General features: G+C 62.3%; 1 protein-coding gene across 11 annotated transcripts in view; it reads right to left on the bottom strand.

Moving 5' to 3' along the window:
• MYO18A (myosin XVIIIA) overlaps positions 1-13,130 on the bottom strand; it is a 32,386-nt gene extending 19,256 nt beyond the window's left edge. For 2 of the 11 annotated variants that reach the window (XM_041423156.1, XM_041423157.1), the window contains exons 1-16: positions 8,510-8,741; positions 7,581-7,648; positions 6,690-6,746; positions 5,638-6,312; positions 5,371-5,433; positions 5,063-5,167; positions 4,633-4,668; positions 3,956-4,012; positions 3,324-3,411; positions 3,086-3,195; positions 2,832-3,008; positions 2,505-2,715; positions 2,122-2,264; positions 1,336-1,436; positions 1,184-1,247; positions 930-1,074 (exon numbers count right to left, since the gene is read on the bottom strand). In XM_041423156.1, coding sequence (XP_041279090.1) covers positions 930-1,074; positions 1,184-1,247; positions 1,336-1,436; positions 2,122-2,264; positions 2,505-2,715; positions 2,832-3,008; positions 3,086-3,195; positions 3,324-3,411; positions 3,956-4,012; positions 4,633-4,668; positions 5,063-5,167; positions 5,371-5,433; positions 5,638-6,312; positions 6,690-6,746; positions 7,581-7,619 — 2,071 coding nt within the window. In that variant the 5' untranslated portion in view covers positions 7,620-7,648; positions 8,510-8,741. Of the gene's footprint in view, positions 1-929; positions 1,075-1,183; positions 1,248-1,335; positions 1,437-2,121; positions 2,265-2,504; positions 2,716-2,831; positions 3,009-3,085; positions 3,196-3,323; positions 3,412-3,955; positions 4,013-4,632; positions 4,669-5,062; positions 5,168-5,370; positions 5,434-5,637; positions 6,313-6,689; positions 6,747-7,580; positions 7,649-8,509; positions 8,747-12,082 lie in introns of those variants that run through there. The other 9 variants (XM_041423166.1, XM_041423164.1, XM_041423159.1 and 6 more) reach the window with 9 other exon arrangements.
• Between the last annotated feature and the right edge of the window lie 1,603 nt (positions 13,131-14,733).

Genomic DNA, 14,733 nt, shown 5'->3' with positions numbered 1-14,733 from the left:
TCTAGTGCCCTGAGAGCACCCCATGGGCCAGCACTGCACCCCAAGAACACCCCACAGGCCAGCCCTGTGCCCCAGTGTGCATCCAGATCCCTCTGGTCTCTCCTTCTTCATCCCCAGATCATCTTTTTCCCCAGGGCTGCAAATTCCCTGGGTGCAGCCACCAGCTCCAGGTGCCCATTTTGGGGGATGACATGCCCAGCTCTCCCACCAGTGTGCAGCACCACAGGGGCTTCCAGCACAACAGGCAGAAAGAAAAAGCTACAGGGGGAGAAGAGCAGCCCCCAAAGCCAAATTTGCCATCCCCAGGAATGGAGAGCAAAGCTGGTGCTGTGGGAGACTCACACCCATGGTGAGTGCTGTGTGCCAGGGCAGCCCTGACCCACACCACCAATGGTGCTGACTGGACTGGGATGGGGCCCCTCACGAGCAGCAGGCAAATTTGGAGCTGCCAGGACCCAATCAGGGTCAAGGTTGATCCCAGCACACCAGCAGCACCCCAAGCCCCCACTGCAGCCCCCAAATCTGCACTGCATGGCACCGCCCAGAGCAGAGCCCTCCCCACTCCCATTACCAGCTCCATCTGCCAGTGGGTCTGCAAGGAGGAGGGAGGGAAAGCGTTACACTGGGAATAGGGGACACCCCCCAACTGCCTCGGCCCCACCCAGGCCCCACTCCCCAAATTGGCAGGGGCCAGCCCAGGGTCTGGCAATGTTCAATTCCCACCAGTTAATGAGACCACCCCACCATGGGGACAAAGCTGGGTGCCCCAGAGCACTCAGGGTGGCAGGGCACTGTCCCTCAGCTGGCACAGCCTCCCACCCTCTCCCCCAGGGCTTGGCTGCACTGCAGGCTGTTTGCAAGGTATCTCTGGAACCCCTCACATCCATCAGTCTCAAATCTCCCCTCCTTATTGGCTCCCAGCTTGTTACCTTTGGTTGCCCCCGCAGCTCCCAGATGGTAGATGGCCCCCAGGATGAGCCAGAAGGCTTTCTGCTCATCCCCTGAGATGCCCATCACCTTCATGGCTGTCAGGAGCTTGCTGAACTGCTGGGTTGCCTTCTGCTTTTCCTCTGGCTGTGGAAAACAACAGGAACCATTGGTCTGGGAGCCCAGCTCTGCCTCCCCCTGCACTGAAATGGGCCAGAGACCCCCATCTTCCCCTACAGCCCCCCATGGCAACAACCTTGGAGGGGGGCACGATGCCGAAGACATTGTTCTCTGCCAGGTGGTTGAAGTGAAGCTCAGTCCTGCAGGGATAAACACCACGATTGGCCCCGTGGGGGAGGTCCCAGAGATTCCCCCCACGACGGAGGCCATGCCCTCCCCCCAGCTCACCGCAGGGTGCTGTCAGAGCAGGCCAGCAGGTAGTAGAAGACATTGAAGGTGGCCTCGTTTGCCGGGTGCCGGGCCACGCGCAGCTTCTCCAGCAGCAGTGTCTGGCAGAGGTGGGACAATTGGGAACTGTCCCCAAGAGCCCCACTGAGACCCCCCAACACATCCCACCCTTGCTGCCTATCCAGGGTCCCCAGGGAGCTGTGAGTGTCTCCCTCCCCCTGCCGGGCACCATGTGAGTGCAAACATCACCCAAACAGCCCATGAGCATCTCTCCTCAGTGAATGCTACTACAAGAGCACGGAGTATATCTCCTGCATTTTAAGGGCTCTGCGTTTAAATCACAGCATCACAGCAGGGAGGTGTCTTGAAGACACATCCCCTGATTTTGGGACTAACTCAGCAAGGACAGGGATCCCATCTGATCTGGGTATGAGCAAGGACAAGAGCAGGATGCCAGGCTGCTGAGCACTGTGAGCATGGCTGGGGATCTAAGGCAGAGCTCGTAGTGTAGGAAACACCAGGAGAATCATGGAATGGTTTGGATTGGAAGGGACCTGAAAGATCAGTGAGTTTCAAACCCCTGCCATGGGCAAGGACACTTTCCCCTATCCCAGGTTGCTCCAAGTCCTGTCCAACCTGGCCTTGAACACTGCCACAGGGGATGGGGCACTTACAGCCTCTCTGGACAACATTCCCGTGAGGATGGGCTGGCTCCCACACCACGGGGAGCCATGCTGGCAAGAATGGACCAGCTCCCATGCTGGGGGGCCATCCTGGTCCCCTCACCTGTACAGAGGCAGACGCCACCTGCCCAGCCTGGTCGAAGTCCAGGGAGATGATCTGGGAGAAGCGGGTGGCGTTGCCGTTTATGCTGGTGCTGCTATTGCCAAAAGCCTCCAGGATGGTGTAGAGAGCCTGCCACTTCTCCACTGCAGGAAGACAAGCAGGGCAGTGCAGGGGCTGTGCAGGGGGCCAGAGCTGGCTGGGCAGGTGCTGCTGCTCCCTTGCACTACAGCAGCCCCCAGGAGCACGGCAAAGGCACCGGCGTGACACAGTGACAGCCCGCTTGGCGCGTGTCCAGCCTCTGCCATGTGCGTGGGGCTGTGACCGCAAAGCAAGGGGCGTGTGCAGGCAGGACAAAGGGACTCCACACCCACACAGGGACTCACCAGAGAAGACCTTGCCGGTGCTGCCGGCGATGGTGGCGAGGTACTGGACCAGGTGCTGGCAGTTGGTGGTTTTGCCGCTGCCGCTGGCGCCCAGCAGGACGACGGCCTGGTCCTGGCGGCTCATCAGCATGCTGCGGTACGCGGCCTGCGCCACCGCGTAGATGTGCGGGGACGTGTCCTCCCTGCGGCACCCCTTGAACATGTGCATGACCTGATGGGGACAGGGAGGGGAAACGGGCAAGGGTCAGCACCCTGCCACCCCCACCGGCCCCTCTGCGCGGTGCCAGCCGCTTGTCCCCTCCGGTGTCCCCCCCACAGCGGCGTCACCTTCTCAGAGTACATGGAGGGGGAGCTCAGCGGGTTGATGATGACCATGGTGGGCCCGGCGTAGGTGTGCAGGAGGTTGCCGCCGTAGCGCTGGCGCAGCGTGTGCAGCGTGCTGGACTCGTTGAGGTAGAGGAGGCTGGCGAGGTCCTCCACGCGGTCGCAGGACGGGGGGTTTGCCTGGCAGTGAGGTTGAGATGGGGCGGGTCAGGCGGGGATTGGGATCTGCCCCGCCGGCCCCCGCCCCGCAGCCCTACCTTCTCCACATCGTCCTCCTCCACCTCCAGGACGGCTCCATCGTGGTCCAGTTTCACCTTCACTTTGCCCTCGGGCAGGGGACTGCCCGCCTCTGGCCGCAGCTGGCTGCCTGTGAGGGGCACAGGGCACTCAGCGGGGCCGTGCTGGCAGCCCCCAGGGACACCGCAGTGGGGTCGGGGGGCTCGCTGCGCCACAGGAAGGACGGGGTGCTGTGTCCCAGCAGTGTCCCTGGCTCACCCAAGGAGAAGCCATCCCTGTGCACCAGCCACACCTTCTCGGTCTCGTACCAGGCCTCCTCGGCTGCTATCTGCTCCTCCGTCTTGGCCTGTGGGACAGCAGATGTGGAGAGGCTGTGGTCACCTGCTCCCTGCCCTGCCTCACCCCCTCCCCTCATGCCTGGGGCTGGAGGAAGCAGGGCTCATGTGCTGGACAGCCAGGCCACCTCCACAAGCCACAAACCCTCCCAGCACATGTCCCCAGTTTGCCCGCTGGGGACCCCAGTGGGTGCAGGGCTGCAGAGACCACCAGGGCCCTGCCACAGCTTGGGACAGACACAAAGACACAATGGCCCACAGGCACATTCACTATGGCCACCTCGGGTGAGCCTGGAGGAGCCAAGCTCCCAAACCACAGCCCTGAGAGCAGGCACCCATGCCAACCACGTGTCAGGATGAGGGACACCAGACATGCTATGGGGACATGGGACATGCTGCAGGGACATGCTGTAGGGACACAGGACACACTGAGGCATGTAATGGAGGGATACAGGACACGGCCCAGGACTCTGACATGGGAAATGCCAGGCTGGTGGCCAGCACAGCGGGAATGTCCCTGGCACAAGGAGAGCAGGATGAGCTCCAGAGCCAAACCTGAGCTGCAGCAGGGACGGGGCCAAGGGGAGCTGCCGGCGCATCGTCCGCTGGACCCTGGCGAGGCCGAGAGACGGCGGTGAAGGCGAGAAGGGCTCAGCCCTGCCCCACACACAGCACAGAAAGAGGGGAGGGGGAGCGAGCGGGGGCAAAGCACCGCTGTGCCAAACCCTGCGGGTGCTCCTCGTGCCACAGCCACCGCTGTGGACAGCGGGGTGGCAAGTCCAGTGCAGTGCTGGACAGACGCAGAGCTGGGAAGGACACTGCTGCCAAAGCCCTGGGGCTGGGGGTCACTCCACTGACCCCGCTCTGAGCTCTGCCAGCACCACGCGCCACAGCTGCTTCGGCACGAGCCATGCATCCTGCCTATGCCAGCACTCTGCCCCTTCACACCCTGCTCCACACCCCTGCCCACCCCAGCTGTGCCACCTCCACTGAGGTCACCCTCCTGGGACGTTTGGCTTCCTGGCATGACCTCGCTGGGGAGGGGAGAGGCACCCAGCCGCGGCTGCCCCGGCACCCGCCGGCCCCACGGCAGCCCACGGAGCAGGGTGGGATGGGGAAAGCCTTACGCTCCAGCAGGAGGCGCGGGCGCAGACGCCAGCCCAGCGGCAGACAGAGGATGGCGGGGGGTCGCTGCTGGAGGCAGAGGGCTCCTGAGGACGGGGGTACAGTACCTGGCTGGGTGCCGAGGCGGAGGCAGTGGGGTCCAGCTAACGGCAGCAAGGAAGGAGGAGAGAAAGAAGAGAGGGGGTGAGAGGCAGAGAGCAGAAGCAGCACCCTGACAAGCCACAGGGCCCCAGCATGGCCACGATTGCACAGCACCACCAGGACATCATCCATCCCAGGCACCACAGTGTGCCTGGGCCCCTACGGGGTGCAGGCAGCCCCCATCCCCAGCACACTAGTCTGGGCAATGATCCCCAAACCCACCAACAGCCCTGGTCATCCATTCCCTGCTGCCAGCGTCACCCACAGATGGGCCATGGGGTTGGCAGCCAGACACAGGGTAGAGTCACTGTGTGCAGAGCACATGGCACGTCTGGGACAGCCACACGCTGCCCATGCCTCCCCATCCCTGAGAAGGCGACACGCAAGCACCAACACCTCTGGAATTACAGAAGTGGTGAAGATCCTCTCCAGCCGGAGCTGCGCCTCCTCAGATGGGCTCAGCACGGATGTGGGGCCAGGGGAAGCAGGGCCAGGGGCAGCCTAGGGGCAGAGCACCATTAGCTCCAGGCCAGCTGTCCCACAGCCCTCACAGCCCTGGTACATGGGCACCATCAGGGCCATTGCCAAGGCTTTCCCAGCCCTGCAGCCCATCAGTGCTTGGGGCAGGTCCCAGGGTGAAGGCACAGCTGGGTATCAGTGCGTACCCACAGTGTCCAGGGACCTGGGTCACCACTCCTACACACCTGCTGGGGGGCAGCTGGGGCATTTTTCACAGGGGTCGGCCGCTTCTCGCTGGTCTGCAGCTTCTTCTCCACATGAAATGGAGGGGAGACAAGGGGCAGCATGATGGAGTGGCCACAGCACACACAAGTGCCCAAAAAAAGTGACTCCCACCCACACCATGCATCTCAAAAGCACCGCAAACCATGCAGGTGAGCTCACACCATGCTGCACTGGGGGCACAACCCGCCGTCGGGTCAGAGCATCCCCTGCTGTGCACACACTGGTACCTTGTGCCTCTCCAGGGCCGTGGGTTTCAGAGCAGACACCTTTGCCGGCTCCGCTTTCCCTCCTGAAAGCTGCACTGGTGGCTCTGGTTTGGCTTCAGCGCCCGGGGACGGGGACAGCTTTGTGTCCCCACCAGCGGGCTCAGGGGACTTCTCCCGCCTGTCCCCCGGCCGGAGCCGTGGCCGGTGCTCCTTGGATTTGCCCTTTGCCATGAGGGTTTTGAGCCCCTCTGAGATCTCATCCTTGGGTTCCGGCTTGGCTGAAGGCACCACGGAGGGGGGAGGTGGCGGGGCTGGGGGAGCTGGGACAGCAGCACGGCCTGCTTCCTCCTTCCTTGGGGGTGGCACTGGCTCAGGAGACTTGGCATCTCGGCCTGGCTCCTTGGCACTGCCAGCGTCCTCCCCTGGCAGAACTTTGCGGACCACCTTGCGGACCACCCGGACCACCTTGCGGCGGGACAGCCCCTGGCCATCATCTCCCTGTGCCTCGGGGGCTGGGCCCTCCAGCCCGTTCTCAGCTGCCCCGTTCAGCACCGGCTCTGGGCTCTTCCCTCTCCCAGGAGGTGGCTCAGGGCTCTTTGCAGGTTCTGGGATCTTCACAGGCTCAGCTTTCGGGGGCTCAGCTTTCGGGGGCTCAGCTTTCGGGGGTGCAGATGCTGCATCCTTCGGGCTCTCTGACTGCAGCCACAATGACAGAGGTGTGAGTGGAGGTCCAGCCTCCGCTGCTGTTTGGGACATGATGGTGCCCAGGGCTCTGCCCTGCCATGGAGCACAGCTCCTGGCCAGACCCAGCACTGGGGACACAGCACTCCTCCCCACCAACCTACAGCCTCACAGTGGGTCCCAGGGCAGGGAGCAGTGGTGATCTCCCTGCCCCACAAACAGTGACCATTCAACCCTCACGCTGCCAGCATGGGGGTAAAACTCAGTGCTCAGGGCACCACTAAGCCCATGACCCTGCATGGTGTCCCCAGGCCCTGTCACAGGGGCTGTTCTCACCAAGGACAAGCCCCATCCCCAAAAGCTCCACCCTGCCCGTGCCCTGTAACACTTACAGCCCCATCCTCCTTCACGGGTCTTTTCACAGCTAAAGATTTGTCCTCGTCCTTGACCTGAGGGTCAGACAAACAAGAGGAGCATGTTTCAGCCCACTGTGGGGCCTTGCTGCCAGAAAACCTTTTGGGACCATCACTCCATGCCAGCCCAAATTTGCAGCCCATTGCAGGGACAAGGACATGTATCCTCCCAGGCTTCCCATCAGCCAAAAAAATGAGGCTGAAGCACAGAGATGTACCCTAGTTATAGCAAACCCCAAAGGTGGGAGAGGTACATGCTCTGCCCACCTGGTCTGGGCCCTCTCATCACGTGCAGCCAGTGAGGGAGGTGGTTCAGAGCCCCACCACCCCTCCTGCAGGACTCTGTCATTCTACACGTCACCCCCCAGCCGGTGTCACAGCACGTTTTAAGTGTCACCAGCTAATCTCTGCAGCAGCCACACGTGGGACATGCCAGATCCCTGCTAACCCGGGGAAACCAGGGGCCTCTGGGGGGGTGGGCAGCCAAACCCTGCCCTGAGCTGTGCCTCTGAGTGCCAGGACTCGGCTGTGACACTGCAGTGGTGCATCCTGTGGGCAACACACCCCGACTCGCCACCACACAGCAGCTCCTGGCTGGCAGGTGGCACTGGGGTGGCTCACACTGTGTTAGGGGCTGCTCCAGGCACTCACAAAGCCGTTAGTGATGGTGTTAGTGATCACATGCATGGCTGTGTTGGTGACACCAGCCCCGGCCAAGCTCCCAATTGCCCAGCACAGCCCTTGTCACAGCAGCACAGTGAGGCTGGGAATGCTGCTCCAAACATGGTGCCAGCACTGGGCAAACTGGGGGAGCTGGTCAGCAGTGTGACCCAAATGTGGGGCGCAGGCAGACATGCAAGAGAGACTTCCCTTCTGCTCCCAGAACGCAAACCGGGATGAGAACGCCATGGTGATGTCTCATGGAGCTGCAGCCCTGGCTGGGGAGAGAGGGAGAAGTGAGACTGACTGGGACAGCACACAGAATGCCAAACCACAGCACAGGGTACAGGCATGTGCCCTCCCCCACCTGGGATCCTCAGGAATGGGGGTCTAAGCCCACCTGGACCTGCTCAGCATAAAAACAGTGCTCACAAGAGGGGCTCTGGGGCCAGACAGGTGACCAGTCTGAGACCCTGCAAAACTCACTGTGTTAAAAAAACCCCTTTAGTCAGGCTGCAGGACCGTGGCCCCATTCCCCTGAGCGGGCCAGCCCGCTGTGGTAAGCAAATGCCAGGGTGAGGGAAGGGATATTTTCTGCCCCAGCTCCCTGCTTGCCCTGACAGCCTGGGTTTATTCTGAGCCTGACCCCATGCCAGCAGCCAGGCAGCTCTAGTGGGACCTGCTGGCCTGGATGGCACCCACTCTCCAACCCCAGGCTATGCCTGGGGCCACTGGGGAGAAGCCCCCTCTGAGGGCCAGGTGTGACACAGGAGAGCACCTGGCCACCAAAGCAACCCAGCAGTCTGGGAGCACATCCCTGTCCCTCCCAGACTGTCACCATGGTGTGAAATGCCAGTGCCTGGAGCACAGGCTGAGCATGGGGGTCCGGAGATGAACCCACCTGTGGGTTAGAACCCCCAAACCCTCTGCCCACAGCACTCCCACCTCCAAGCAGCCTGGCACTGCCACAAAGGTCTCCAGAGAGCACCGGCCATGAGGTCCCAACAACAAACAACCCCAAAGCACCCCAGGGGTGGGTTCAGCCTCACAATCCCCGATCCCAGCACCGGGACCATCTCCCACACACCCCCCTGGTGCTCCCCCAAGCCGTGCTGGCCGTGCTGGGGTCCCCACCTTACCAGAGGGAGCCAGGAGAAGGGTTTCCGCCGGGGCGAGCGCGGCACCGCACGGGAGAGGCACTAGTGGGGAGGCAGCCGGCAGCGGGGACAGCTGGGCTGATAGGGCCACCCTAAAAATAGCCCAGGAATGCGAGGGCCCCGCCGGCGCAGCAGCAGCCGGAGGGAGAGCTGGGGGGGGACACGCGGGCAGTGGGGCCTCGCCACCACCACCGTCACCGCTGCCAGAGGAAGTGATGTGGGCTCCGCCGCGGGGGGAACTGCCCGGCCTCCGTGCACCGTCCGCCCGGAGCCAGTGGGAGAGACACCCCCGAGGCAAGGGCAGCTGTGGAGCTGGGGGGGCCAGGGAGGGCTCTGTGCCTCAGAGGATGGGGTTGCACAATCCACACCCCTGGGCGCCTGCTGTCGTGCCAGGCGGTGCAACCCTGACGCTCCTTGCTCCTCCTCTGGCTTTCTCACGAACACCAGATCCCCCCAAAATGCTCTTGGGGACAGACAGCACCCCAGCAGCACATAATAAAGATGTTTTCATGGCAAAGCTGCCTCTGGAAGTTCAAGGTGTCCCTGGGAACAGTGTGAGTGGAGCGGCAGACAAGGGGCTGAGGGTCAGGGGCCTCCCCGTGTGGGGGCTGCTGAGAGGAGTTGGTGGCAGGGAGCCAGGCATGCTGGTGGCATGGAGGAGCAGCGGTTGACACAGGCATGGCACATTGGGACCCCAGCTGGCAGCTGAGCAGGTCCCTGCCCAACCTAAGTGAGACAGATGTGCCCTGAGCAAAAAAATCATTCCCAGAGGAAGCAGGGGGTCCCAGCCTGGCACATCCCACTGCACAAGGGACAGGCCACATCAAACACCCTGGCAGGGCTGGCATAACACAGCAGAGAGTGTCTGCAGTGACACAGGTGTCCCCAGGTAGCACAGGCATGCAGCCACCTCCACTGGGATGCCCAGCCCAGCTGTTTGGTGACAGCAGCATTTCTGCCTGGCCAGCATAATTCTCTCATTCCTAAGCCAGGAAATTCAGCAGACACACACTGGCCCACGGCTGAGCCCACTGGATACAAGCCCCCTCCCAAGACCCCCCCACACTGGGACACTGCAGCAGCAGCAACCCCTCACTGAGAGCAGAAAAAGAGCCAAACCAAGAACTTGCCAAGCATGGAAAAATGTCAAAAGTGCATCTGACACAATGAGAGTCCCACACTTCCACCCTGGTGGGACACGGGGAACCCAGCCATGCTATGGCACAGTGCCTTGCACCCAGGGGACAGCGACCTGCAGGGACCTGTGTGCCCGTGGACAGTGGCACACAGGGTTAGCCAGCACAGCCACCGGGTGCCTGCGGCCCTGCTCAAGCACTGGAGCGGTCAGAGGCGTTTCTGGAATATTTCTGCTGGGCCGGCGCACGCCTGGGCCCTGCCTGAGGAATTTCGCCGGTAAATAAATAAACACGAGTGTGGAGCCGAGCCAGCCCAGCTGCCCCACACTGGGAGCAAGGCTGGGACACGGAGGGGGCTTCACCCCAGCCCCAGTGCCACCAGCTGTCCCCTGTCACCCCACAGCACTGACAGCCCCCCAAGAGGCAGCGGGTGCTGCCACTGCCCAGCCAGGTCCGTGGGGACAAGGGTGACACAGCACAGACCCAGTGAGGGGGTTAAACCCCCCATGGTGCACAGAGAGACCAGCACCACCCCTCTCCAGCCAGGGAGGGGCTTCCAGAGCAACAGCCCAAAATATGTCTATAATTTCCTGTTTCAAAAAGGATCATTTTTATTTAAATTAGGACCAGAAACATTCCAGGGAGCTTAGTGGGGCCTGGGGGAGAGCCAGGCCTCCCTGTGTGCCAGCACCTTGTGTGAGGGACCCCCAGCTGCACCCAGCACCCCAGTCTGGGCTCCCTGTCACCAGCAAAGCCACAGCACGTCGCTCTGGTGCACCATGCAGGAGGAGGAGGCATCCTGTACTGGTGCTGTGGTGGCCACCCCACGGTACAGTCACTGCCAGCCCTCTGACCAGCTCCCACCAGCTGATGCTGTCAAACCACACCATGTTCCAGCACAAGGCTGCACGTTGCAGCCGCTCCCATGCAGCCCCAAGGGCACCAGCGTCTCCTCTCCTCCTTCCCAGCTCCTGGAAGGCACAAGCACATCACTGGCCTGCTGTGTGCTGACAGCCAACACGCACGTGTCTCTGTGCCAAGGCGCTGGACACAGTCACAGCCGTGCCTCGTGTCCACACAGGGCTATCCCACCAGGAGTTATGCAGGTGAACACACAGGGCTATCCCACCAGGAGTTATGCAGGTGTCCACACAGGGCTATCCCACCAGGAGATATGCAGGTGTCCACACAGGGCTATCCCACCAGGAGATATGCAGGTGTCCACACAGGGCTATCCCACCAGGAGATATGCAGGTGTCCACACAGGGCTATCCCACCAGGAGATATGCAGGTGTCCACACAGGGCTATCCCACCAGGGGTTATCCAGGTGCCCACACAAGTCTATCCCACCAGACGTTATTCAGGTGTCCACACAGGGCTATCCCATCAGGCTTTATCCAGGCAGCAGTGCCTGGTGATGCCTGCAGGGCTCCGGGGAGGAGCTGCGGGAAAGGCACCGCTCTGGCTTGGCGCAGACTCCACCCCGCAGTGCCGGCATCTGCTCCAGGAGCACATGGAGCTCCGTGGTCACCCTCAATCCATCCTGGCCACCAACCCGCAGGCACAGGGCCTTGCCATGCACGCTGTGGCTCTCCCCAGTGCAGGCAACCTGCTCTGCAGGCACAGGCACCCTCCTCCCCCAAGGAAGGCTTAAAAATACACTAAACAAGTCCAGTTATACACTAAACAACACCACTCTGCTGCACCCCCTGCCACCACAGAGGGGGTCCAGCCCTGCAGGATGCTGGCGTTTGGGGGGCTCTGCTGGGGTGCCAGCTGGCCAGGATGCTGGTTAGCCTGCGGCAGGGTCAGCAGTGGCGGGCAGCAGGCGTGAGGGATGTGGGTCACCCAGCCATTAAGTTTCTATTTATACAGCAGCAGCAGCAGCCGCGTACGCAGGGCTGTGCACGACGGCAGCAGCTCCCGGCCCCTGGCACACTGTGTGCCTGCCCCAGTCCCCGGGGAGGATCCCTGCGGGGGACGCCAGCGTGGGCAGTGGAGCAAGCAGTGTCCTTCTGCAAAGTAGCCTTTGGAATTTCCTGGCAGTGAGGAGCAAAGCTCCCTTCTCAGCTGGACTGTGCTCTGTCAGCAAAGAGATGGGGACAGACTTCCCACAGGCAACGCAGAGCTGGGCTCTCCCCTAGCAGGAGGAAAACCCAATCCAACAGCACCCTGAGCACTGTGGGCAGCACAACCCACCCATGATGATTTGCAAGACCTGATGCATCACCGCTGCATCCCAGGCACAGCCTCCCACTCCTCCCTGTGCATCGCTCCTGGCTGGAGCAGCCCCAGCACCCGCTGTGTCCCACGGCCCCTGCCAACCCAAACACCCCCGCGAGGAGAGGACAGAACCCTGGGTTCGCGCTGGCAGAACCCAGGCCTGGCAGTGCCCATGGCAAGGATGGCGTTACTCACATCCCAGGCAGCACGGCGTGTCCCCTGGCCGCCCCGCAGCCAGCAGCGGCTCAGCTCGCTCAGCTCCAGGATGGGCTGCACCTTCAGCTGCACCGTCTCCCCCGACTGCCGGATCATCTCCACGATCTCATCCCGGGATTTGTTCTCCACGTTCCTCCCGTTGATCTCCACCAGCCGGTCACCCGGCACCAAGCCCAAGGCCAAGTCTTTGGTGCCGGCTCCGGGCTCGGCGAAGTGCACCACGCGCCGGTACACCTGCCCATCGGGGCCCCGGTCCAGCATGGTGGTGCGGCGCAGGGAGAAGCCGAAATCGCCGGTGTTGCGCCTCTGCAGCTCCAGCTGCCGTGGGGTGGGGGGCTGGGGGGGCACCAGGGCGGGCAGCCGCAGCTCGGCAGGGAACCTCTTGCCGACGAGCTCCGGCACCCTGGCACGCAGGGAGGCGGCGGGAGGGGTGCAGGGCTGAACAGAGGGAACCCCCTGCTTGTCCAGCGGGGTCTCCAGCATGCGCACCTCCACCTGGGGAGAGGGGGCTGCCGAGTGCTCAGAGGGCGTGGAGGTCTCTGAAGTGCTCTCATCCCGGCTTTTCTGGGAGAAGGAGAAGCGTTTGACAATCACCTGGGAGTTCTGCTTGGCCAAGGAGCCAAACTTGGCTGCCCGCTGCAGCACCGAGCCCTTGAAGTTGGTATCGTCCGCCTTGAGATCGTCGCTGGAGCTGGCCGTGCTCAGGTGGCCCGAGTCCAAGATGACGCTGCCCCGGTTGCTGTCAGAGTCAATATCGGTGAGGTGCAGCTCGGAGCCACTGGCCACTTTAATGGGGATGGGGTTGGAGATCTCCAGGCGGGTCTTGGAGTCCCGCTTGGAGGCACGGTTGAGGTTGAAGAAGCCCCGGCGCATGCTCATCTCCTCTAGGCTCTTGAGTTCAGCTGCTGACATTCGCTCCTTTTTCTCCTTCTTCTTCTCCTTCCGGGCCCCATCCTTCTCTTTGTCCTTCTTCATCAGGTTGAACATGGTGGAGGGGGCTCGGGGCACTCTTGCCCCCACAGCAGGGCACTGGGCTGGGGCGCCGGTCACGGCACAGCCGCCTGTGCAGAAGGACAGACAGGAAAGGTGCCATCAGAGACCAGCACGGCCAACACCCACCCACCACCCCTCCATCCACCCCACTGGTCACCCCATGCCACCCCCAGCCCCTGAGCCATGTTCCAGTGTTCCCACCCTCCCTGGGGACTGCAACATCACAGGGCTGAGACTGCCCCAGTCGATGTGTCCTTGTCCTGACTGGGCATCAAGCCTCAGGGATGCAACAAGGCTGGCTCTGTACCCCCATGGCTGCCCCAAAAGAAGCCCAGAAGCCTGGCAGTGCCTGGCACTAGGGCTGACTGCATGCAAGACCCTCAGCAGCTCTGGAGCCGTTTTGGAGCAGCATGGGTGGGCAGGGAAGAAAATATCCTGCTAGCTTTTGTAGCAGTTACTGCTGGCAGGGACACTCCCCAGGGCAAAACCCCCCATCCCATCCAGCCACCAACGTCCTGCCTGCTGTTCAAAAGCCCCTTGTTGAGAAAACAGAGGCCTTTCTGCTGCTCATCCTGGCTCTGGCCACCGCAAACCACAGGGGCTGCCGTGGGCAGGGTCCCCACCAGGGAGGAGCCGGAAACACGGCCTGGAGCGAAGGTTGCTCTAATAAACAGGAACCTGTAAAATCACATCCCTCCCAACACTGATAAGTGTCTAATTTTAGCCAGGGCGACGCACTGGCTCGTGACGCTGCCGGCGACCTCCAGGAACAGTGGCTCTTTCATTTGGGCATCCCACAGAGCGGGGGGAGCACCCAGTGCCAGTGGGAAAACCACGGCCGGGCAGAAAACCCAGCTCCCTCCTGGAAAAGCCCATGTGCACCCAGTGCCTGGGGACACCCAGTGCCTGGGGGCACCCACAGTCTCACCCTGCGTGGGGTGCTGTGGCACTCCTGTGCCCCTGGGGTAACTGGTAGCCCCCCCCAGCCTCCATCGAGCGCTTGGGCTGCGGATAAACAACTCCAAAGTGGAGCAGGCGGCTGGCAGCGCCCGCAGGACGGGCTGACAGCTATATATAACAGGGCAGGAAACTGCACAGGAACTTAACCTCAGCACAAAGGACAACAGGAAAGCTCCCCACGTTTGAAGCATCTGCTTTAGAGCTCTCCGACGGGTGTGGGGATGAGGTTTGGGCAGCCACAGGGATGGGCAGCGCTGCCCACGGTGGGTGCATGGATGTGCTGTGCTGTGCCAAGCTGCACCTTGGCTCCAGCACAGCATCAGTACTGCATCACCATCACTGCCTGGACCATCTCCCTGCAAGGACACACGGTCTGCACTGCCCTTGAACACACCCAGTGGGACAAGGGAAACCCGTTTTCCCCTTGACAAAGGCATACAGGGATGGCAGGGAACTCCCTGAACCTCGCTGCCCCTTGGGGCTGGGACAGGAGCACACGTGCCCAGGAGAGGCCTGGCCACAGGGCAGGTGAGGACAGAGCCCTGCAAGCCATGGCACAGTGTTGGCTCTGGGTGTGTGATACCTCTGAGGCAGTGAGAGGAAGCAGCCTGAGGGACAAGGTCAGGCTTGCAGCTGCAAGGCTCCTGGCCACGGCCAGAAGAGCTGCCACATTTTTG

This window comes from Onychostruthus taczanowskii, unplaced genomic scaffold (assembly GCF_017590055.1).
Source record: "Onychostruthus taczanowskii isolate IOZ18803 unplaced genomic scaffold, ASM1759005v1 scaffold75, whole genome shotgun sequence".
NCBI lineage: Eukaryota > Metazoa > Chordata > Aves > Passeriformes > Passeridae > Onychostruthus > Onychostruthus taczanowskii.
Note: the sequence above shows the minus strand (reverse complement) of the source record. Positions and strands in the feature narration are given on the sequence as shown.